Below are 20,114 nucleotides of genomic sequence, written 5' to 3' on the forward strand. Positions count from 1 at the left end.
CTTTTGGGTTTTGGATGCCATAGCCTCTGTTGAGGCTCTGGGAAGCTTATGATTTTCCTATCCTGGCTGTAGCAACTTCTGTTGGCATTGACTCTTTTTACAAAGTAAGTAGCAGAAGCTGCAGCTCAGCTGAAGAGGTCCAAATGTGTTTTGTATAGGTAGTAGCTCCAGGTTTGCCCAGCCAGCAAGGACAGGGCTTGCCTGAATTTGAAGTCTGTTCGCAGTATGATGTCTGATAATAAATACAGCCCAGTAAGTGACTTCAACATAAAGCATCTGGTTGCTGCTGCAAATGGATTGTTGATTACAGCAAGCTGCTTGCTTAGCCAAGAAAGCTTCAGCCCATTCTAGAGTGAGACAATGTTGAAGTGAGACAAACTTTGGTACTTTGATGAGACAATTACCTTTATGAAAATTAATTGTAAGAGGCAGGGCTATAATTTTCTGTCCTTACCAATGAAAGAGCAGAGAAAATGTGGATTTCTATTCTTAACTGATGATGTCCTCTTGGTACAGGTGTTGTCAACATGGAGCTTCTTACTTATGCCATTGTCTTGGTCTCCTCGGGATGTTCCTGTAATGACTTCAAGTGAAATGCCAATGAGCAGAGTCCCTTCTGGACAAGTACTTAGCAGGTACAGTGGGAATACGAAAGCTTATGAAACTGATGTCAGCCACCGCAAACAGTCTTGCGGTGTTCGAACTCTCCAAGAAGTTATGGAATAGGCTGACTGACTGTGCCAGCAGTCATGGTAAAAAATTCAACCAGTGCTCCTCATGACTCACTTCCAGCGTGCCTTGGAGAGGAGGGCAAATATGCTTGGCTTGGCTGCTGACCACAAATCTTTGAACACAGCTATTCAGACAGTTCCTCATCCACTGTGTGATCCATCTGCCAAGTCCATGCCTCTAGTTTGGAGACAAGGATGTCATGCAGGACAGTGTCAAATGCCTTGCACAAGTCCAGGTAGATGATGTCAATCACTCTTCCCTTACCCACCAAATATCTTTCATCTGAAGTATTAAATCAGGTGAAATTTGTAAGGAAGGTAAAGCAAGTGCCATATTGTCTAGCAGCATCATGTTGGTATTTCATCAGTCTTGAGTTCTGGCCACAGACTGTGCCGGGCTTGTCTAAGGGGGTCAACTGTTGGCAGCAAAAGTGCCCACATCTGAGTTTGAAGAAGTTTTGGCTAGCTAGTGACGGAAATAGATTTGCAGCTGCTTCTGAGAGGAGGGGGAGAGACCACTGCATCAGGGTGAGCATCCTCTGGACAGGACTGAGGTGGAGGTTGGTTTGGCACAGAACGGTTTGATTTTTGCTGATTCGGACTCAACTCAGCTTCTTTGATTCTCCTTGAAGCCAAATTACTCTTGAAACCCGACCTGCTGTGTTATTTCCACCTCCCCAGAAGGAGTTCAGGGAAGCAAAGAGCAGCGGTTACAAAAATCTCACTTGACTTCGAAGTCCAGAAAGAGCTACTGCCAAGTGTGACCTGCAAACCATGGGCCAGAGAGATGTAGTCCTTGATGTGTGATGGGGTAAAGCAACATGAAACAACTAGAATGAAAGCAGCCAGTGTCTCTTCAGCTGCAGTCCAGTGTCAGAAAAGGAGTAACAGAAGGACCTTGCCAAGCCAGAACTGTTTTGTATGAGACCATGTTTGGCAGCACTGTGGCTGGGTGACTTGGCATTACATTACTTGCCCATAATTACTGTGCTGACATAATTAAGTTCTCCTGCAAGAGAGGCACGCAGCTGCTCACAGCGCTTGGGAAGCTGCGCAGGGCTAAAAGTAGCCTTTTATGACCATTATTGCTCTTACAGACTTGGGCTGGAGTGGGTGTAAGGGGAAGATCATTAGCTTGGGGAAAAGATTGACTCTGATGGTTCATGCTGAATGGCACGGGGTTTCCTGTGGGAGATGATTGACCAGATCATGTGTGTAGCAATGTAGGAAGCTCAGATTGGTGTGACGTAGAAAAGGGGCACAAGATGAGGTTGCAACACATCTTCCAGCAGAGTGAAAAATGCTTCCTTTCTAAATACAAAAAGAGAAGAAGGAAAAATGGATTATTCTCGGCAGTCTGCTGCCCTGCATGTTTCGCCTTTGCTGCTGCCTGCGTTTTTGAGACCACTTAGTCTTATCTAAGAATAAAACAGGGATTTACATGCTTGTGCAAGTTCTGATTTTCCTTTCAGAGGAACTATCATTATTCAGATAATCCCCTCCTCTCATCTTATTTTTCCTAGAAAAAAGGAACTGGCTAATGTAACCCAGCCTCACCATTCATTCATCTTTTCCCACACGGCTCTCGGCTCCAACTGCATTTCTCCATTCTTTCCAACCAAGAGTGGCCTGCTGTGCGTGGAGCAGGTTTTGTGTTCTCGACAGAGCTGTACTCATTGAACTGAAATCAGGAAAAGCCACTTTGAAATGTGCTGGCAAATGCTACTCGCGTGCGTTACTCTGGATAGAGCAAGTTGGGCTCTACACCAAAAGGTAGCACTCTGGTGGCTTTTTTTATTTGCTATATTGGAGCAAGATTGTATCAGGGCTGTAAAATAGCTGCCCTTATTCTTCATCTGTGGCTGTTGTGCCTCAGGTCCTCATGAACGCACAAGGAATATGAACCTTCTCCAAATGCTTCTTTAAGAAGATTCTTCCTTTTGCCTGCACAGCCCTGAGCAATTCTCCTTTTGCTTGTGCTGCCTGCAGCTCCTCTGCCAGAAAAACTGCCCCATTTTGGCCATTTTTGTGCTACAGCTTCCCTGACTCCTGTTCTCAGACATGGCAAACGCATTCTCCCAGTCCTGTTCCCATCTTCGAGCTGCTACTCTCAGACGTTATCTACGTGGGAAGATGAGGAGCTTCCCCATTGCACACTGAGTGCCAGCCATGGGCACCCCAGACAGGACTTTGAAATGCTGTTGTCTGATGACTTGCAGTAATTAGGATCCCGAAATAACCTTTCCCTCAATGTTATCACCAAGGGCATGAGACACATATGTAATGGGGATATGCTCAACACCTGTAGGAAAAGCTGGGCCATCTGCAAGGAAGCAAAGGGCAGGAGATAGGAACCAGCTGAGAGAAAGAAATATTTATTTAGAAATTTTAGTTAAAATACTAGTGTGTAAAAACAAGAGAAAACCCAAAGTTGTTAAACATCCATGCACAAAGCTCTTGCACAACAAGAGAAATAAGGTGAAATGTGATGGAAGAGGTGCTTTGTGGAGGATATGGACTCATGGTGACAAAATGATAGCATTTGGAGTGGGCTGCAGAGAGGAAAATGATCTCCCACCGTAGTCCTTGCAGGTCATTCCAGGAGAAACAGTGTTTGATACTCGGGCAGTGGTCAAGGCATTTGGGGCAGACATGGTAGAAGCCTTCAAGGTTGAAGTTGTGCAAGTTTTGTTTGGCTTCTGGCAGTGGAAGGGGGCAAAACTGAATGGATGGGTCAGCTGCAACGCCGGCAGAGGCTGGCTCCCTGGACAGGACAGTCATTCTTTCCTTAGAGCTGCTGCCTGTGTGGGAGATGGGAAGACCGTGACTGGTGTGGTGGGTGGCCCTTGGGGCGGAGGAGGAAGGCGTGGAGCACACACTGTGACATTCATAAATAGTCACCCATGGATGATGCCTCCAGGACAGGGCTCATCCAAGGGGCAGATGCTGCTGGCTCCACCACTTGCAGGTAAGGTCCCCCTTGCTTTGCTTGAATCCCGTTGCTTTTAGCTATGGAGACACGCTGGCAGAAAGGGACTCTTGATTTCAAGTGTCCCAACAGGAGACTGTTCGGCTGCATTTTTGCTTTACTTCCCCTTACAGAGGGGTTTGTCTGCCTGTGTTTGCTGAGGTAGAAAAAAGCGGCTTAATGCAAACTCCCATCTGGTGCAAGGGGTGCCTTATGAGGGATAGCAAGCCATGGAGAGGTTCCTGGGGGAAGACCTCATGTCTTCCCTAGGGAAAAGCCAGTGACGGTGGGCAAGGAGAATCCTTGGGGAGGTTAATGGGAGACTTGCAGAAGACCAAGGGAGCCTCTTGCTGATGAGAGCAGCTCATGCTGTGAGCTCAAGAGCTATTCCGGAACCTTCTATACTGGAAGGTTCTCCAACGTAGGGAGGTGGGACTCAATACTGGATGCTCATGGGGCTGCAGGTTGGACCATAGTGAGGGCAAGAGGCCCAATATTCATTATAACCAAGGCAGGGAGGAGGTGAAGCTCCAGGATGAGTGGAGCTGGTGGTCCACCTTGGGCTTCTTGGCTTGTGTTCTTTCTATGGAGCAGGGTCTTGCAGCCCTGTTCCTCCATGATCAGCTCTCCCCGGACCCCAGCAGCCAGCTGGGGCTGCTGTGGCAGGTCTCTGGCAGGTTGCAGCAAGGCAAAGCCCCGCAGTGCTGGTGTCCCACAGTGCTGGTGTCCCCCAGCCTCTCAGGCCATGCAGGGGCTGGACTTGCAGCCTGAACTGCTCCCTCCTGCCACTGATGCTGCTCTGCAGGAGGGGGGCTGAGGCAGCTCTTCCGTGTGGTGCCTGTTCACTTCTGCTTCTGCAAAGCCAGAGCAAGCCTGGAATAGCTGCGTTAGCCAGCTCGGCTGAGAGCTTGTGCAAGACAAGCTGCAAGCCGCTGGGAAAGGGGAAAATGCATGAAACCAATGTGAAGCAAAAATGCACACGGGGCAGAAGAAACCTGGGGAGTCAGGAAAAAGCAAACCAGGTTGTTTTCAGTGGTCCCAGAGCAGCTGATGGACATGCCCCAGGTGGTGGTGCAGGTACAGGAGAGAGAGAGCTGATTTTTGACAAGGTATCACCAGGAGATGGATGGGCACTTTCCAGGTGAACTAATAAATTAATAACAGGGGAGCTGGGAGGCTGCCTGAGGACAGGTGATACCCTTTGCTTAATTAACTTTAGTTGGTGTCAGCATGTTCATGTCTAGGGTAGGACTAGTGTGGGATGGAGCTGCTGTTGGATTTGATTGCAGGCTGATGTGCTTTCACAAGTCCTTGCCCAAGGGTTTTGTCCCTTGCCTGGCTCCCTCCTGCTTGTTGTAAGCTCTCTAAGTCAAACCAAGCTGTGGTGGTTGGTTTCTGTGGAGCCTTCTCTTCTCCAGGCTGAAAAACCCCAGTCCTGTCAGCCTATCTCCATAGCACAGGTGCTCCAGCCCTCTGAATACAACCACTTCCTCTCCTCCTCCCTATCCCCATGCAGGGTGGCCATGTGCGTAGGGACATGCAGCCGGATCGTGGGTCCCTGCCTGCTGGTGCTGGGCACGCTCTCCGTGGCAGCCAACATGCTCCTGCTCTTCCCTGGAGGGGCATCGAAGTACCTGGTGGAGGGGCACATCAGCAAACATGCCAAGGCCGTGCCGGGCATCTGGGGAGGCGGCATCATCGTGAGTACTGCAGCTTGCACCGAGTCCTTCCTCATGTCTGTGGAGCAGGGACAAAGGCATGGAGCTGGTGGCTCCCCTTTATCCCCCAGCCACGTTTTCCTTCCTGCAGGTGCTGCTGGCAGCGACCCACATCACGGCGGTGGGGTGGCGATGTGCTGGCTGCTCCGACTGCGGCACCCGTCGCAATGTAAGGCAGCACTGGGACCCCCAGAGCGTGGTGGGGTATGGTGGCTGGCCCCAGTGTGGGTGGCAGCTCTGCCACAGTGGGACATGGCATGGATCCTCCTCTCCCATGGCCCCGTGGTGGGATGTGGTAGATGGCCCCTCTCCAAAGGGAGTTTGTGGCAGGGTGCCCCTCTCCCATGGACCTGGGGTGGGATGCTGCATGGTGCTGCCTCCTCAGAGGACCGAGCTTCCTGTTCATGCTGTCATAGGCTCCACGTGGCAGCTCCCTGCCTTGTTCCCTGCCTGCTTCTGCCCAGCTTAAACAGCTCAGTGACTGCTTCATCCTCAGCCTCAGATCCTCAGGGCTGGAGCCCTTGGGGTGAAGGGAAGGAGAGTTGTGCCCCCTTGCCAAACTCCACCGATAATGTGAAGCTGCATTTGGAGCCCACCTGACTTTCGGTGTGCTGGTTGCTGTCTACAGGCTTTCATCTCCGCTGTGCTCTCCAAGCTGGCGCTGTTGGGCGCTGCTGCCTGCTTCATCTTCTCTGGGGTGGGTTTGACCAATGGACCCCTCTGCTTCTACAACGCCTTCGAGCACGGCCACAGGCATGGCACCGTCTGGGGTTACCCCTTCCTGGACACTGGCGGCCAGGAGCCTGATACCAGGTGAGGCAGTGGAGTTGAGTGGAGGTGGTGCCTCGTCAGCTCATTGCTAATGAGGCTGGTGTGACTTTGGGTGGGTGGGTTTGCTGGAGGTGATTGCAGCCCTGACGGGAAGGACTTGGGGTGCTGGTTGATACGATTTTATGAGAAAAAACCGTGCCCTGGGCTGCATCACAAGGAGCGTGGCCAGCAGGTGGGGGAGAGGATGCTCCACCTCTACTCTGCTCTTGTGAGACCCCCCTGCAGTCCTGTGTCCAGAGCTGGGGCCCCAACAAAAGGGGGACGTGGAGCTGCTCAGCTGAGTCCAGAGGGGGCCACAAAGATGCTCTGAGGGCTGGAGCAGCTCTGCTATGGAGACAGGCTGGGAGAGCTGGGCTGGTTCAGCCTGGGGAAGAGAAGGCTCCACAGAGACCTTAGAGCAGCTTCCAGTGCCTAAAGGGGATGACAAGAAATCTGGAGAGGGGCTTTGGACAAGGGTCTGCAGTGGCAGGACAAGGGGGAATGGCTTTGGGCTGACAGAGGGGAGATTGAGATTAGACACTAGGAAGAAATTCTTCCCTGTGAGGGTGCTGAGGCCCTGGCACAGGTTGCCCAGAGAAGCTGTGGCTGCCCCATCCCTGGCAGTGTTCAAGGCCAGGCTGGACGGGGCTTGGAGCAACCTGGTCTGGTGGAAGGTGTCCCTGCCTGTGGCAGGGGGTTGGAACTGGGTGAGCTTTAAGGTCCTTTCCAACTCAAACAATTCTATGATTGCAAGACCCCTGTATCTCAAGAGGTCCTCCCTGTTCATGGCTTTCTACATTGTGCTTCCCATCCCCATCACCCTGCTGACCCTGCTCATCCCTGGGATGAAGGATGGAACATACCTCCACAGCAGAAAGTGATGTAATTCCTGACCTGCCGCAGGGCAGATTCTTACATCTCCTCCTCTCCCTGTCACGCAGGACAGAGAACTACCTATATGATCGTCGCACCTGGAGCACCTGCCTGGAGCCAGAGGGCATCGTGGCCTGGAATGTTGTCTTCTTCTCCCTCCTGCTGCTCATCAGTGCTGCTGAGATGGTACTGGCCTCCTTCCAGATCCTCAATGGCTGCCTTGGCTGCCTCTGTGGCTTTTGTGATGGGAAGAAGAGTCCCCCATGAGGGATGGACACCCCAGCCTGCACAAGGTTGGCATGGAAAGGGCTGCCTCTGTGCAGAGCCCTCTGCCTGCACAATACCTCTTCCTCCTCCCTGGGGGTGCTGATGGGGCTGGCAGCCATGTGGGGGTGTAAACCAGCCCAGTGAGCGATGGAGGTGAGGACCTGGCCCCTGGCATCCTTGCAGGAGCCCAGTGGCTTCCCCAGCCGCTCGTCATCAGCCTCCACTCACCTCTGCAAAATGGGACAGGGTAGTGTTTGTAGCGGTAAGAGCTGGACCATTTACCTCATTTTCATTATCAGTTTGTATTTAGGTGAAGGGGACACAAATAGCTGAGCCAGGCTCCGACTGGGGCTGGGGGACTTGGATGGAGTTGTGCTGTGGGAGGCAGTGGTGGAATTGAGGTGTAGCCCAAAGTTCACCCATACACACACACACATGTGCATGCAGCAAATGAAAGGAGCAGCTTTTTATCCCCACTGGCTCAGGACCCATCACTGCACCTCCCAGGGGAGTCACCAGCTTCAGCATCGCCCTCCGTTCACCCTTGTCCGCTAAACCTTTACAGGGACACAGACCTGAACCTGCCTGTGCTGGAACGATGTTTGCCCCAAAACTGGTGAGGTTCAGAGGAAAGAAGCAATGATCAACCTAGCTTAAAAGAGTCAAGCAGCGAGCCAGGTGAAACAGTAAATGGGGGATTGTCGTGGCTTATCGGAAGGTAAAAGTCAGAGAACTTGTTGGTGGAGATAAGGACAATTTAATAACTGAAATAAAATGATAATAATGCCAAGTAATAATTAATTGTAGTGAAAAGGAAAATATCAAAGAGAAAGAAATAAAACCCAAGAAAGACAAGGAACGCAAATGAAAACAGTTGTTCACCACCAGCCATATGGAATGGGATATCCCTTGGGTCAGTTACGGTCAGGTGTCCTGCTTGTGTCCCCTCCTAACATCTTGTGCACCCCCAGACTGCTCACTGGTGGGGTGAGCTGGGGAGCAGGTCTGTGTAAGCACTGCTCAGCAATAACAACATCCCTGTGTTATCAATGGAAAGGAACCCAGGACTGGGCTGGTGGCAGGAGCCTCCATGCCCAACCAACTACAGTAATTGAAACCAGCAATAAAACCCGGCTAAACCCCAGTTTGGGGGTGGTAACGCATGCCTTCTGTGTGATGTGGCCATGATGGCTGAAGGCAGGAACCCTGTGAGCATCCCAGTGTGCAGGTCTCTGGGTTGGTGCCCTGGGGACTGGTGCTGAGGGACTGGGGGGAGCCGATCTTGGGGGGCACTAAGAGACGAGACAGCTCCTTCTCCCCTGCTTCCTGCAGTGTGGGGAGCTGCTGTCCCTCCGGGATCCAGTGGCTGTCAGGGGGATGTTCTGGAGCACATCGTGCAGTGTGAACATGCTGAAGGAGATCTGCTCGTAGGGTGACCGTGTCCCATTTTCATAGAGGCAGGCGAAAGCAATGGCCGGGCCACCAGCAATAGGGGCCTCGTTGTAGGGCAGCTCCATGTAAGCCAGGTCTGAGTAAGCACTTGGGCCCTCATAGATGACCCATGGCTCAGTCCAGCTCTCCACATCCCTGGGGAAGGTGCTCAGGTGAACCCCCATGTTGACCCGCGACATGGAGCTGGTGGGGTGGGAGTAGAGGATCCATGTGGGTGCTTGGAAGAAGCCAGCGGGCCTGGGGGTCACCACGGGGTCCCTTTGGACCAAGGTGTTGCCAGGGGCATGGCTGTGATGCCCTGGGGTAGCACAGCCCTCCTTGGGCTCAGCTGGCTCGTGGTGGCTGCTGCTGGCCACTGCAGGCAGCTCATCACCTGCTGCCCGCCCAGCAGGCAGGTACCGAAACCCTGCGAGTGCCCCAAGGAGCATCTGGGAAGCTGAGCCCCGGATGGGCATCACAGGGTCCCGGGGGGTGGCAGGGACATAGACAAAAGGTGCGGGGAAGCCGACAACGCTGCCGTGACAGCCATGGGGGGGCTCCACCAGCCGCTGCACCAGCTGCCCCCCATGGAAGACGGCCCCATCGTCCGTGCTGAGCGCCTGGACCCTGAAGCCCAGGGGGCTGCGGGCATTGCAGTAGAGGACGTTGGAGCCATCCTCCTCGTCCACCGAGACCAGCTGGCACTCGCCTGTCTGCAGGTTGGGGATGAACTCCCCGAAGCGCCAGCCTCGGCCGTGGTCGTCGCTGTAGAAGGCGAAGGAGTGAGGGGTGGTCTTGCAGAGCTGTCCGAAGCACTCCTTGCAGTCGATGTGGTAGCTGTAGGCAGGCACCAGCAGCCGGCCCGACCGCAGCTGGATCCCGTGCCCAGGGCCCAGTGCGAACGTTGCCCAGTCTAGGGAGAGGAGATGGATGGGGTTGAAGGGTGCTCCTGCCATGCCCAATGTGGAAAGGTCACCGTAGCATCCCTCCCAGCCTAGCTAAGCAAGGTGAAGGGGCCTCTTTGCCCTACTCGTAGCTACCGGGCCTCTCCATCTTTTCCTCCATGCAAATGATACAGGTGCTCCCTCCGTCCCACCTCCCCTCTGCCTGAGATCCTTTTCCACCTCACCTCTTTTATGCCTGTAGGCTTCCTACTCTGAGGCCACCTCCAGCCACACAATGGATGCATCCAGGAGACCAAAACCCCCATGATCACCCTTATGTTCTGCCCTCTTCTTGCCCCACTCCAGTGTGCTACCTTTGATGGCCCCACCAATGACCTGCTGCGTCAGGTCCATGGCTTTGCTCCAGCTCAGGCCCTGGTCAGTGCTGGTGATGCAGCAGAGGCGGGTGACGTTTTGGCCGGTGACAATCTGGTAGGCTTCGGGTGTCCTGCCCAGCACCGTGATGAAGAAAAGGAAGAGGGTGCCGGTGAACTCATCGTAGAGCGGGCAGGGGTTCATTGAGCGGTGGTGCTGCAGCGTTGCCGTCTCCAGCACGCGCATGTCTTCCCACTGCCCGGGGAGGAGGAGAGCATGGAGAGGGATGAGGACCACCCCACTTCAGCCAACCCGGTCTCCCCTCGCCATTGTGGCTGCCTCCAGGAGCTCAGCGCAACGGAGGACAGCCACCCCTGTGCCCCCTGCAGCCCCAGGGCATCCCTCATCCCACCTCCACGTAGCTGCCGTAGATGGAGCCGCGGCGCAGCACCAGCAGGTTGGCGTGGGCATCGTCCGCGCTCAGCCGCTCCTCCGCGAACGCCAGCAGCTTGGCCACGCAGGGCAGGTAGAGCAGGGCGGGCACGCGGTACGTGACACCGTTGGACTCCTTCTCAAAGAGCACGGTGCGGGCGGGGAAGTGCCGGGAGCCCATGGCATCTGCAGCACAAAGATGTGGCCCGACCCCAGTGGGTCGATGAAGGGGGGACACTGGCTGTTGGGCACAGCTATGGGTGCTGGCTGGGACTGGGTTGCCCTTGGAGGGGTTTAGGGTTTTAACTTGGTGAGCTTGGGTTCGGGGAACCCCCTGAGAGCATGGGCTGGAGGGCTGGTGGCTACAGGCAAGGCTGGGGTTGAGAGAGCTGAACGTGTGCTGCTGCGGTGGCAAATCACCGCTGCTCAAAGGGACACAGGCTTTTGGGCAGCACTGAAGAGGCTGACCTGGGCTACCCCAAAATAAAACAAAATAGATCCTCAAGGTCATCCTTCCCTGGCGATGTTCAAGGTGTTCCTGGAATCGGATGAGCTTTAAGGTCCCTTCCAACCCAAACCAGTCTGGGGTTCTATGCTGACAGCAGGAGTGCCACCACAGTCGGCTGTCCCAAAGTTACACGGCCCTGCGTGCCCCAGGTTACCATCAGGGGAGGAGATAGATGGGCATCCCCCCCCCCCAGGGCACAGCCGGAGCAGCTGAGGGTGACATTCACCTGTGATTTAATTAGGAGCTACTGCCGATCAAACACCCCACGTTAAAAGCGAAGGCACTCACCGGGTCCTGCTCAGCTGCGGATCCCCTCTGTCCTGGGCGCACCACAGGGTAACAGCGGCTCCGGCGGCAGGCGGCTTTCTGCAGAGCCTGTTGCCTGGCTGCCTCGCTCCCCCCTTCCCACCCCGCGGGGTCCCCCCAGCGATGGGTCACAGGGCTCCCACAGCGGCTGCGGAAAACCCCTGAGTCAGCAGTGGCAGCCGCTCATGCAGCGCCCGCCGCACAAAGGCACCGTTATGGACCCTGGGCAGAGCTGGGGCCCCGCAGCTGCCAAACCGCCTTGGCTGGAGCCCCCAGCGGGATGCAGGGGGAGCCATGGGGGGTGTTTGCGTCTCCTGCCGCAGCTCCCAGCAGCTCAGCAGCGTGCGCTCCCAGCCCAGAAACCAGCCGTGCCCCGGGCTGCATCACCAGGAGCGTGGCCAGCGGGTGGAGGGAGGGGATCCTGCCCCTCTGCTCTGCTCTGGTGAGAGCCCCCTGCAGTCCTGCAGTCCTGCATCCAGCTCCGGGACCCCAACACAAGAGGGACGTGGAGCTGCTCGCGTGAGTCCAGAGGAGGCCACAAAGATGCTCCAAGGGCTGGAGCAGCTCTGCTATGGAGACAGGCTGGGAGAGCTGGGCTGGTTCAGCCTGGGGAAGAGAAGGCTCCACAGAGACCTTAGAGCAGCTTCCAGTGCCTAAAGGGGATGACAAGAAATCTGGAGAGGGACTTTGGACAAGGGCCTGCAGTGACAGGACAAGGGGGAACGGCTTTGGGCTGACAGAGGAGAGATTTAGATTAGATTAAGGAAGAAATTCTGTGTGAGGGTGCTGAGGCCCTGGCACAGGCTGCCCAGAGAAGCTGTGGCTGCCCCATCCCTGGCAGTGTTCAAGGCCAGGCTGGATGGGGCTTGGAGCAACCTGGTCTGGTGGAAGGTGTCCCTGCCCGTGGCAGGGGGCTGGAACTGGGTGAGCTTTAAGGACCCTTCCAACCCAAACCATTCCATGATTCAATGATTTCCCTCCTCCCACAGGCCGGGAGAGGCTGGAGCTTCCTGCCCAGGTCCTGCAACCCATGTTCACCATGGGCCACCATAGCTGTGAGCTCCCCAGCCTGCGGGCTGTGGTCTGGAGGGTCCCAGCCTTCCCAGGACCCCCATCACAGCTCAGCTGTTCAGCAATTATGTCTATGCTTATATTCCACCCTGGGCATCGGCTCAGCCAAAGGAGCTTAACAACATTCACATGGCAGTCATGGATCAGAGACTTCAAGGTAAAACTCAGGCTCAGGCTGCAGCATTGGCCAGGACAGGCCCCCAGGGGTTGCCCAGGCTGAACACATGCAGCGGCCGTCTCCTCCACCCCAGGTAGCTATAAATGCCTGGTTAATTTCATCTCGGGTTGCCGGAGCAGAAAACCATGCAAGTGCTGTTGCTGCTCCCCTTGTGCACATGGGTAGCACTGCAGGCGGTTAACCCTTGCCTCGGCTGGCTCTCTCGACTACCTCTGGGTTTAAACACAGCCAAGGAACATCCCTGCTCTGCTTCTCACACCACTCCCTCCGACAGCACATCTCTCCCTGCGGCAAAGCTGCAAGCCAGGGGATCCTGGATCAACATCCCAGTCTTGCCATCCGGGTCCCAGTACTGCAACAGCGCTGGGAAGGTCTGTCAGAAGGGCAGCACCAAGCCCGGTGGCTTTGGCGCCAAGGCCGTTAATGATTGCCCAATGGATTGCCCATGGTGCTGTATTTCAAAGCTCAGCCAGCATCTCCTCCTGCTCGCACTGGTCAGGGCAGCTGCAGGACCTGGATGGTGTGACTGGTGTGCCCACAGCTATGTCTCCCTCCACCCCTCTCCTCATCAGCGCTGGAGAGTGGTGGGGGCAAGGGGGAGTCCCTTTGTCAGCAACGAAGCCTCTGCTGACAAAGGGCTTCAGGGATGCTGAGCCCAAGGGACCTTCCATGCCCAGGGACTGGGACCCTTGTCCAAGGGAGTGGGGTGAAACCCGAAATGTTGCTCCCAGGGCAGCACCAAGCTGTCTCAGGTGGTGCAGAGACCCCACACACCCCATGACACACAAGAAAAACGACATCTCACCTGCTGGTGGGGAAAGGCTGCCAGGCAGCACACCCACCTTTGGGCATGATGCTTGCGACTCTCATCCAAAGAGCAGCACTGGCATCGCACGGTGGTTTGATGTCACTGAGCATGGATGCTGGACAGGACACCCAACATCTCCTCTACTCCTCTGAGCACTGCATCCCCTCATCACTCTTTCCTCCTAGTTTCCCTCCCCCTCCCCTTTTTTCCCCTAAATGCCCCAAAACGGGTCTTGCTCTAGTGAGCTGTGACCAGTCTGCACAAAATGACAGATACTAAACAAAGTCAAATCCAAACAAGATGATTAAGCCCGTGATTAATGATTAAGAGGCAGGAATGTCTAAGCCAGCTGAAAGCCTGCCCAGCACGCAGCAGCAGCGGGCTGTCCCCCTGCCTGGCAACAGGCATCACACAGGATCTGGACAATGCAGAGCCTTTGGCTCAAGGTCCCCAAAAAGGGACCCACCACCAGTATGGTGGCCCTGAACAAAGCCCTCCCCTGCCTCTCCCCCATGTGCAAGAGCCTTGTGGACCAGTCATGTGCCAGACATGGGGTGATGGGAAGGGGTGGGAAACTGCACGGGGTTGTCACATGCCCTAGTTGGGAGTTGGGGGCTGCACCTTCTCCTGGAAAGTGGTCCACAGCAAGGGCAAGCCTAACTGCTTCCTCTTCTTGTGCGGGTGCTGGGCAGCGTAAAGGTAGGATGTGTACTGGAGCTCTGGCATTACCATTTTCTGGCAGGTTCTCAGCGTCCTGTTGTCTAAGTCTTGTTTGAGGTTATACCCAAGGATATTTGCATCCCCTGACTGGAAAGGCAGGAGAGCTTTGTTCTTGATGTGATCCTTCCCCACCGCCTCCTGGTCCGAGAGACAGGTCTCCATGAGCTCCTTCTGTCTCATTCGCAGGCGACTCACCTCCTTCTCCAGCTCCTCAAGGCCTATAGTCTCCTCAATTCTCCTCCAGAAGCTCTGGTTGAAGTGCAGGTAGAGCTTCCAGTCTAGTGAGCACCATGCTTTTATCTGCTCCTCGCTTTCTGGAGTCAAGGTCTGGACAGTGTCCTGGCTTCTGGAGTTGAGCTTAAAGTAAACCACATCATCCAGATCCCAGCACAAAGTGTGCTTCAAGAGGATCATGGACTCATCAAAGTATTCTGCTATCAGGATCAGGTGGAAGTTCTGTTCAATCTCCTTCAAGACTGCCTGAATGTACTTCTTGTTGTCCTCTGCATTGTTGTCATAGCCAAAGTCAAACCACATGATATTCCTGGCATAGATGTTTTGCTTGTAATCCGCTGGATGGTAATACTTCATGGGTGATGCCAGGTATTCATTCACGTCCTTGGAGATCCTGAAGGCAGGGACAGTGTCCTTGTAGTAGATGTAGGAAGACTCCAGCAGAGGAATGGGGTTCCTCAGGATGGAGAAGTAGAAAGTGTTTGCTGCCATCACCTTTTGTACCTATTTGCCGGGAGGAAGAAGAGAGGCTGTTAGTCTGGAGGCCCTGCTTGTTGAACCCGGTTTCTCCGCAGGTTTTGTGGCCCTTCCTCACCTCGGAGGGGTTAAACCGCAGGTGGTTGCACATGATGTTATAGTTTTGTCCTATGGCTTGGAATTCCTCCACAAAGTGGGCCAGGAAGGTGTCCGGGTAGCCCAGGTGGACAAGCTGGTCAGCTGGCAGGGCGACGGTGAGGTTGTACCTCTCTGCGAACCTGAACATGATGTTCAGGACGGTGCTGCTGGCTGTCTTGTGGGTTTTGAGGAACATGACGTTAGTCTTGGCATGGCAAGGCATGAAAGGTATCAGCAGCTCCTCGTGGACCTTTGAGATTCTGCAGGAAGGCAACGGGTAGGGAAAACAGTCCCTGCAGCGCCATACCCCATCTCTGGGACCTGACAAAGCCAAGCCTGAGCAGGTTCTCCTTCTGACACCACACCTGCAGCTGGGGCAAGGCGCCCACCTAAATAAGCCCCATCCCTCAGGCACAGATGTCGGTCTGTTTTCTGCTTCTCCAGGTTCCCACCCAAAAGCTTCAGCTTGATCCCCTTTTCTTTTTCCATGCGGCTGATTTTGCCCCAGAGAGCTGCACTCTGGCTAATTCCATCCCTTGCCACCCAAATGTGGATCTAGGACACAACTCTGGGGCACTGCCCTTCCAATATGAGCCTAAACCCCATGCGTTACATCAAGTGCCACAGGTCAGACCCTTTCTGCCCTGCGCAGATGAAGTCACACAACCTTGCTTCCACTTCACTTACGCGTAGTCTTTGTTCTTCATGCGGAAGAATCCCGACAGGAAGATCAGTCCCAGGCAAAGGCTGAAAACGACAAGACATTTGGTATGCCTGGAGAGAAAGGAGAGTTTCAGTGGAGTTTTATGTCAGAGTGCCTCCTGAATGCGAGCCACCCAACACTGCTGATTGAGCTTGGGAACGTTCATCACAGGGAGCACAGTTTTATGCCTCCTTTTGCTCCCTCAGCTGTGTGAGCAGCTCTGCATTAGAGGCAGGACAGTGAGAAGTTGCTCTTTCACCATCACTCTCCAAATTTTGGCCTTTGGCAAGACGCAGCCTACTACAGGCAGAGCCTGAGCGCTGCCAACAGCCTCCGGCTCTGCTGCCTTTTATTTTGCCTTTCTTTTAGCTCTCTGTGGCTCCAGATCTCATTCACTGTTGAAACTTCTCGCTTATTCGCTAGAAAATGCCAAAAGGCAGCAGATCTGGCTGGGGCTTTCAGTTGTTTTGAGAAGATGTACTCCCATTTATAGCACGGCATGGTCAAACTCATGGCTCCCACTCTCCCAAGGAAGTGAGGAAGGCTCCAAGCCTGCCCAGTCCAAGGGTCAATGGGGGCACACGGCCTGCTGCAGGCTGGACCTGCTGGTCCTTTCTACTGTCCTGCTGGCCAAGGCTCCTCACACGTGGTCCTGCTGCACGGAGCAGTGGCTTTCATATCCCACAGCTTGTACCATGTGAAAGACACTGAATCGCTCCTCGCGGCTGGCCTGACATGGATGCAACCACCAGCTTCCCGGGACATGGTCTACAGCCTCTCATGGACTTGCCATGGTATCTGGCCGTGGAAAATCAGAGAGAGGACTGGAGCAAAGCCCATCAGAACAAAGAGCTGCATGTAAACCCACAGCCATCGTAACCAGCTGCACCAGCCGCACCAGCTGCAGCTGGGGCCACAAGCCAAAGATGTACACAGTGGAAGCGTGGAGCCAGGCGGCGATGCTGTAACGCTATGATGGCACTGCAGAAAAGTATTCCTGCATTCTTCCCAAGCGTGCTGTCCCTTCCAGAGCCCTGACCCATGGGATTCCTCCAAGTAGGTCCTTGAAGAGGTCAAAGTTTGCCCTCCTGAAGTCCAGGGTCGCAAACCTACTTATTACCCTGCTTCTTCCATGCAATCTCCTGAACACCACCATCTCCCAAACTCTCAACTTGTTCTGATGGAATCATAGAATCACAGAATCAGCGAGGCTGGAAAAGATCATCGAGTCCAGCCATTATCCCAGGGCTGCCAAAGGCCACCACTAAACCATGGCACTGAGGCCTCACCTACACGTTTTCTGAACACTTCCAGGGACGGCGACTCCACCGTTCCCTGGGCAGCCTGTTCCAATGCCTGAGCACCCTTGTGCTAAAGAAGTTTTTCCTAATATCCAATCTAAACCTCCCCTGATGCAGCCCGAGGCCGTTTCCCCTTGTCCTATCGCTTGTCACCCGGCAGAAGAGACCGACCCCACCTCACTACAACCTCCTTTCAGGTGGTTACAGAGTGATCAGGTCCCCCCGAGCCCTCCCTTCTCCAGGCTGACCCCCCCAGGCCCTCAGCCGTTCCCATCGCACTTGTGCTCCAGGCCCCGCTCCAGCTCCGTTGCCCTTCTCTGGAGCTGCTCCAGCCCTAGGCAGAGCTCGACACATTCCGGCTGCTCGCTCTCCTAAAGAGCAATTCCACCACCTCACCTTGCTGGCCTGCCTTTCCTAAGAGGTTCCTATCCACCCCTGGCTGCACTCCAGGCATGCGAGCTCCCCCACCGTGCCTCTGTCACTGCAAAGAGAGCATGGCCCTGTGACCGCACGCAGGTCTCTAATTCTCCCCGTTTATATCCCACACTGCATGCGCTGGTGACAGGCACTTCGGAGAGGCAATCACAAACGCAGCTTCCCCAGAGCGGTGCGGGAGGACCCACTCTAGCCACGCACCCCCTGAGGCGGCTGCCCTCCTGCTTCTCACCTCGGGAGGCAGCTAAGGAACATCTGTCACTGACGGGAGGGCTTCTTGTCCCAGGGTGCCCAGCAACACTACCCTGGGGCATTGTGCTGGCTCCCCCAGCTCGGGATACATGGGTGGATACCTGCCTTCCAGTGCTCAGGGAATGGGGAAAGGGAGGGGACGGCAGCCACCTTCACCCCACTGCCCCCCCGCCCAGCAAAGACCAGTGGAGGTGCTCAGGAGAACGACCAAGGGCCGGGATCAAGGTGATCCCCAGGAAGGAGTGCAGGACAGTGGGGCTGGAGGGAGATGAGCGGAGGGAGCTGCAGGTACCCAGGTGCTGGTTGGTGCACCCGTGCAGCCAGTCCTGTCCCCATCACCCCTGGCACTCAGCCGCCCACTGCTGCACCCACAGAGCCTGTTGCTGGTTTCAGGGTGTCCTGCAAACCTGCACAAGGGGTTCCACCACCCACTCTGCACCCACTGCCCTGGCACAGCTCTGCGAGAGCCAGCGCCGCTCTTAAACACCGTTCTGTTAGTGCCACACACACACGCTTTGTCACAACACTGCAAGTCTCTGACCAAGCCGCTTCTACACCTTTTGTTGGGCAGACAGACACCCTATTCAGGATGGCTGAAACACCCCCCATCCTTCCATGCCCTCCGGAAAGGACACGTCCCACTTCTCCGAGAGCTGTTTTGCTGCTTTCACAGCACAAACTGAAGGAGAACCAGAGAAGTACCTGGCGTTACAGAGGACAGAACCGATCTTTCACAGTTACAGCCACAAGCAGAGGGATTTCACAACCACCAGCCTGCCGATGGGCGCACGGAGGACATGATGCATGGGATCACGGCTGCAGTGATTTCTTCCTTCCCCACACAACAGCGAGGTAGCGTTTCACCACGGGAGCATGAAGTCCGGCACAGCCCGGAGTCGCAGGCTACAGTCAGAGCCAGCATCTACTTTTTTGGCACATTCATACAGTCTTTTGCAAAGCAAAGGCGAAGAGAGAAAGCCACAACTCGAACACTGCACAAAAGTCACCCAGGCACGGAAGACATGCAACAGCCTGGGAGCCCTTTGGGGAAGCGCTTGGGAGCCAATTGCCAACACACAGGATTTTTCCTAGAAGCCAAAATCCCTGGGGAGCTGTCAGCAGGGCTGGCCAGAGGTTCAATTGCCCTTCCCAACCCGTGCCATCTCCCAGCCAGGAAGAAAACATGGAAACCCACCCCACAGGTCACACTTGGAGGTGCTGCGACGGATGTTTTAAGGCTTGGGACAACCCTCTGGTGCGTTTGGCTTAAGCTGAAGATAACAGTTCTGCGTGTTGACCTAATGAGGTTCTTTCAGATTAAAGGACTTGGAATAACGGAGGGAAACAATCACAGCAAAATTAACCTCCACCCTGGAGCAAGCTGTAACTAACTCTATAGGTTATTAATAACTCCCGGGGATTACCCGGACCAGACCTTTCTACCTTAATTCTGCACCCACAGCGTTCCCGTCCCCCTCCCCTTACCTTGAAGTGCACCCAGGGCTTTTCATGCTGCCTCAGTGCAGCGAGCTAGAGAATACCTCCTTTGTGAATCGACTGCACTACTCCTTTTGTCTACAGGCTCCTGGGCTCTTAGTGGACACGGCTCTATTTCTAGCATCCCATAGCTGCTATAAATGGCTGGCATAGGTGAGGACAAAGGGAGTGGCTAGGTGCTCCCGGGGGTGGGAGGAAGTTAATTAGTAAGCCATGGAAAGCTCTGCTAAGGCATGACATTAACACAGGTAGAAAGAGCTGCCTGGGAGATGGGGTGTGCAATGGTTTTGCAGGGAAGTAAGGATTTAGCAGGAACACCTCAGTGGGGACCCCCTTCTCTCCCGGCTATGGGGAGAAGGCATGGGGGACTCGATCCTGGCATGCTGCTGCTGGCAGGGGGCAGGAGGAGGCCATCATCAGCCCCTTTGCACCCCACACACCATCACGTCTCTCATTCAGTGCTCCTTCCCTGCCCACGGCCACACTGCTTGGTGCCTTGGTCAGGGCTGCTGCTCCTTTCCTCCACTTCTTGCCCGGTGGTTTAGGACTGTAACGCTCTGCCAGACACATTTGGCAACAAGAAATAGGAGCAGCAGAGCAGGAGCCGTGTTCACCTACTGGGAATTCCCCTCAGAACATTTAGGCTTCAAATTCTTTCCCAGTAAAAATGTAATTACTGTAGCTGGAGGTTACGAGCTTAAAGACTGCTGAATCTAGGCCATGGGAGAGAGAGCTCCTGCCCCTAAAGATGTGTTGTTTTAGTTTGCTCAGAAAGTGACTGTGTGGTGCTACTAACATCACAACCTGCATTACACAGGAATCTGAGATTCCACCAAGGCTCCTGCAGGTCTCAAGATGGGGTAATCTCCCTACTCCACATGCCAGGAATGACGTTCGATGCTCTCCTCATTTGGTGAACAAACAGTTCACCCACATCTCCCAGCCTGGAGCAGGGGGTTAAGCTGTTCTTTTGGTCTTTTATGGCCATGCCACTTCC

At 54.7% G+C, this 20,114-nt stretch overlaps 3 protein-coding genes across 12 annotated transcripts; 1 reads left to right on the forward strand and 2 right to left on the reverse strand.

Moving 5' to 3' along the window:
• The first annotated feature begins 89 nt into the window (after nt 1–89).
• Nucleotides 90–8,530, forward strand: TM4SF19 (transmembrane 4 L six family member 19). Of its 8 annotated transcripts, none has more exons than XM_065673766.1 (6): nt 3,747–4,840; nt 5,216–5,399; nt 5,509–5,586; nt 6,046–6,230; nt 7,169–7,286; nt 7,933–8,530. In XM_065673766.1, exons 1-6 carry the CDS (start codon nt 4,491–4,493, stop codon nt 8,008–8,010), a joined length of 993 nt encoding a protein of 330 aa, XP_065529838.1. In that variant the 5' UTR covers nt 3,747–4,490; the 3' UTR covers nt 8,011–8,530. The 8 variants fall into 8 exon arrangements, with proteins under 8 accessions (XP_065529843.1, XP_065529842.1, XP_065529840.1 ...); XM_065673765.1 differs by having other exon boundaries at nt 3,749–4,840; nt 7,169–7,393; nt 7,933–8,016; XM_065673771.1 differs by lacking the exon at nt 3,747–4,840 and adding an exon at nt 90–635 and having other exon boundaries at nt 5,489–5,586; nt 7,169–8,530.
• NEU4 (neuraminidase 4) lies at nt 8,102–11,763 on the reverse strand. Of its 2 annotated transcripts, XM_065673759.1 has the most exons (4): nt 11,286–11,763; nt 10,470–10,675; nt 10,057–10,312; nt 8,102–9,711 (listed from the first exon to the last, which is right to left on the reverse strand). In XM_065673759.1, the coding sequence occupies exons 2-4, from the start codon at nt 10,668–10,670 to the stop codon at nt 8,660–8,662; spliced, it is 1,509 nt and encodes a 502-aa protein (XP_065529831.1). In that variant the 5' UTR covers nt 10,671–10,675; nt 11,286–11,763; the 3' UTR covers nt 8,102–8,659. The 2 variants fall into 2 exon arrangements, with proteins under 2 accessions (XP_065529831.1, XP_065529832.1); XM_065673760.1 differs by having other exon boundaries at nt 10,057–10,190; nt 10,470–11,763.
• A 1,882-nt stretch (nt 11,764–13,645) lies between these two features.
• GAL3ST2 (galactose-3-O-sulfotransferase 2) lies at nt 13,646–19,225 on the reverse strand. Of its 2 annotated transcripts, none has more exons than XM_065673763.1 (4): nt 19,106–19,225; nt 15,617–15,676; nt 14,910–15,189; nt 13,646–14,818 (listed from the first exon to the last, which is right to left on the reverse strand). In XM_065673763.1, exons 1-4 carry the CDS (start codon nt 19,129–19,131, stop codon nt 13,958–13,960), a joined length of 1,227 nt encoding a protein of 408 aa, XP_065529835.1. In that variant the 5' UTR covers nt 19,132–19,225; the 3' UTR covers nt 13,646–13,957. The 2 variants fall into 2 exon arrangements, with proteins under 2 accessions (XP_065529835.1, XP_065529834.1); XM_065673762.1 differs by having other exon boundaries at nt 15,617–15,703.
• Nucleotides 19,226–20,114: the final 889 nt, after the last annotated feature.

The sequence above is a fragment of the Lathamus discolor genome, chromosome 3, assembly GCF_037157495.1.
Source record: "Lathamus discolor isolate bLatDis1 chromosome 3, bLatDis1.hap1, whole genome shotgun sequence".
Taxonomy (NCBI): Eukaryota; Metazoa; Chordata; class Aves; order Psittaciformes; family Psittacidae; genus Lathamus; species Lathamus discolor.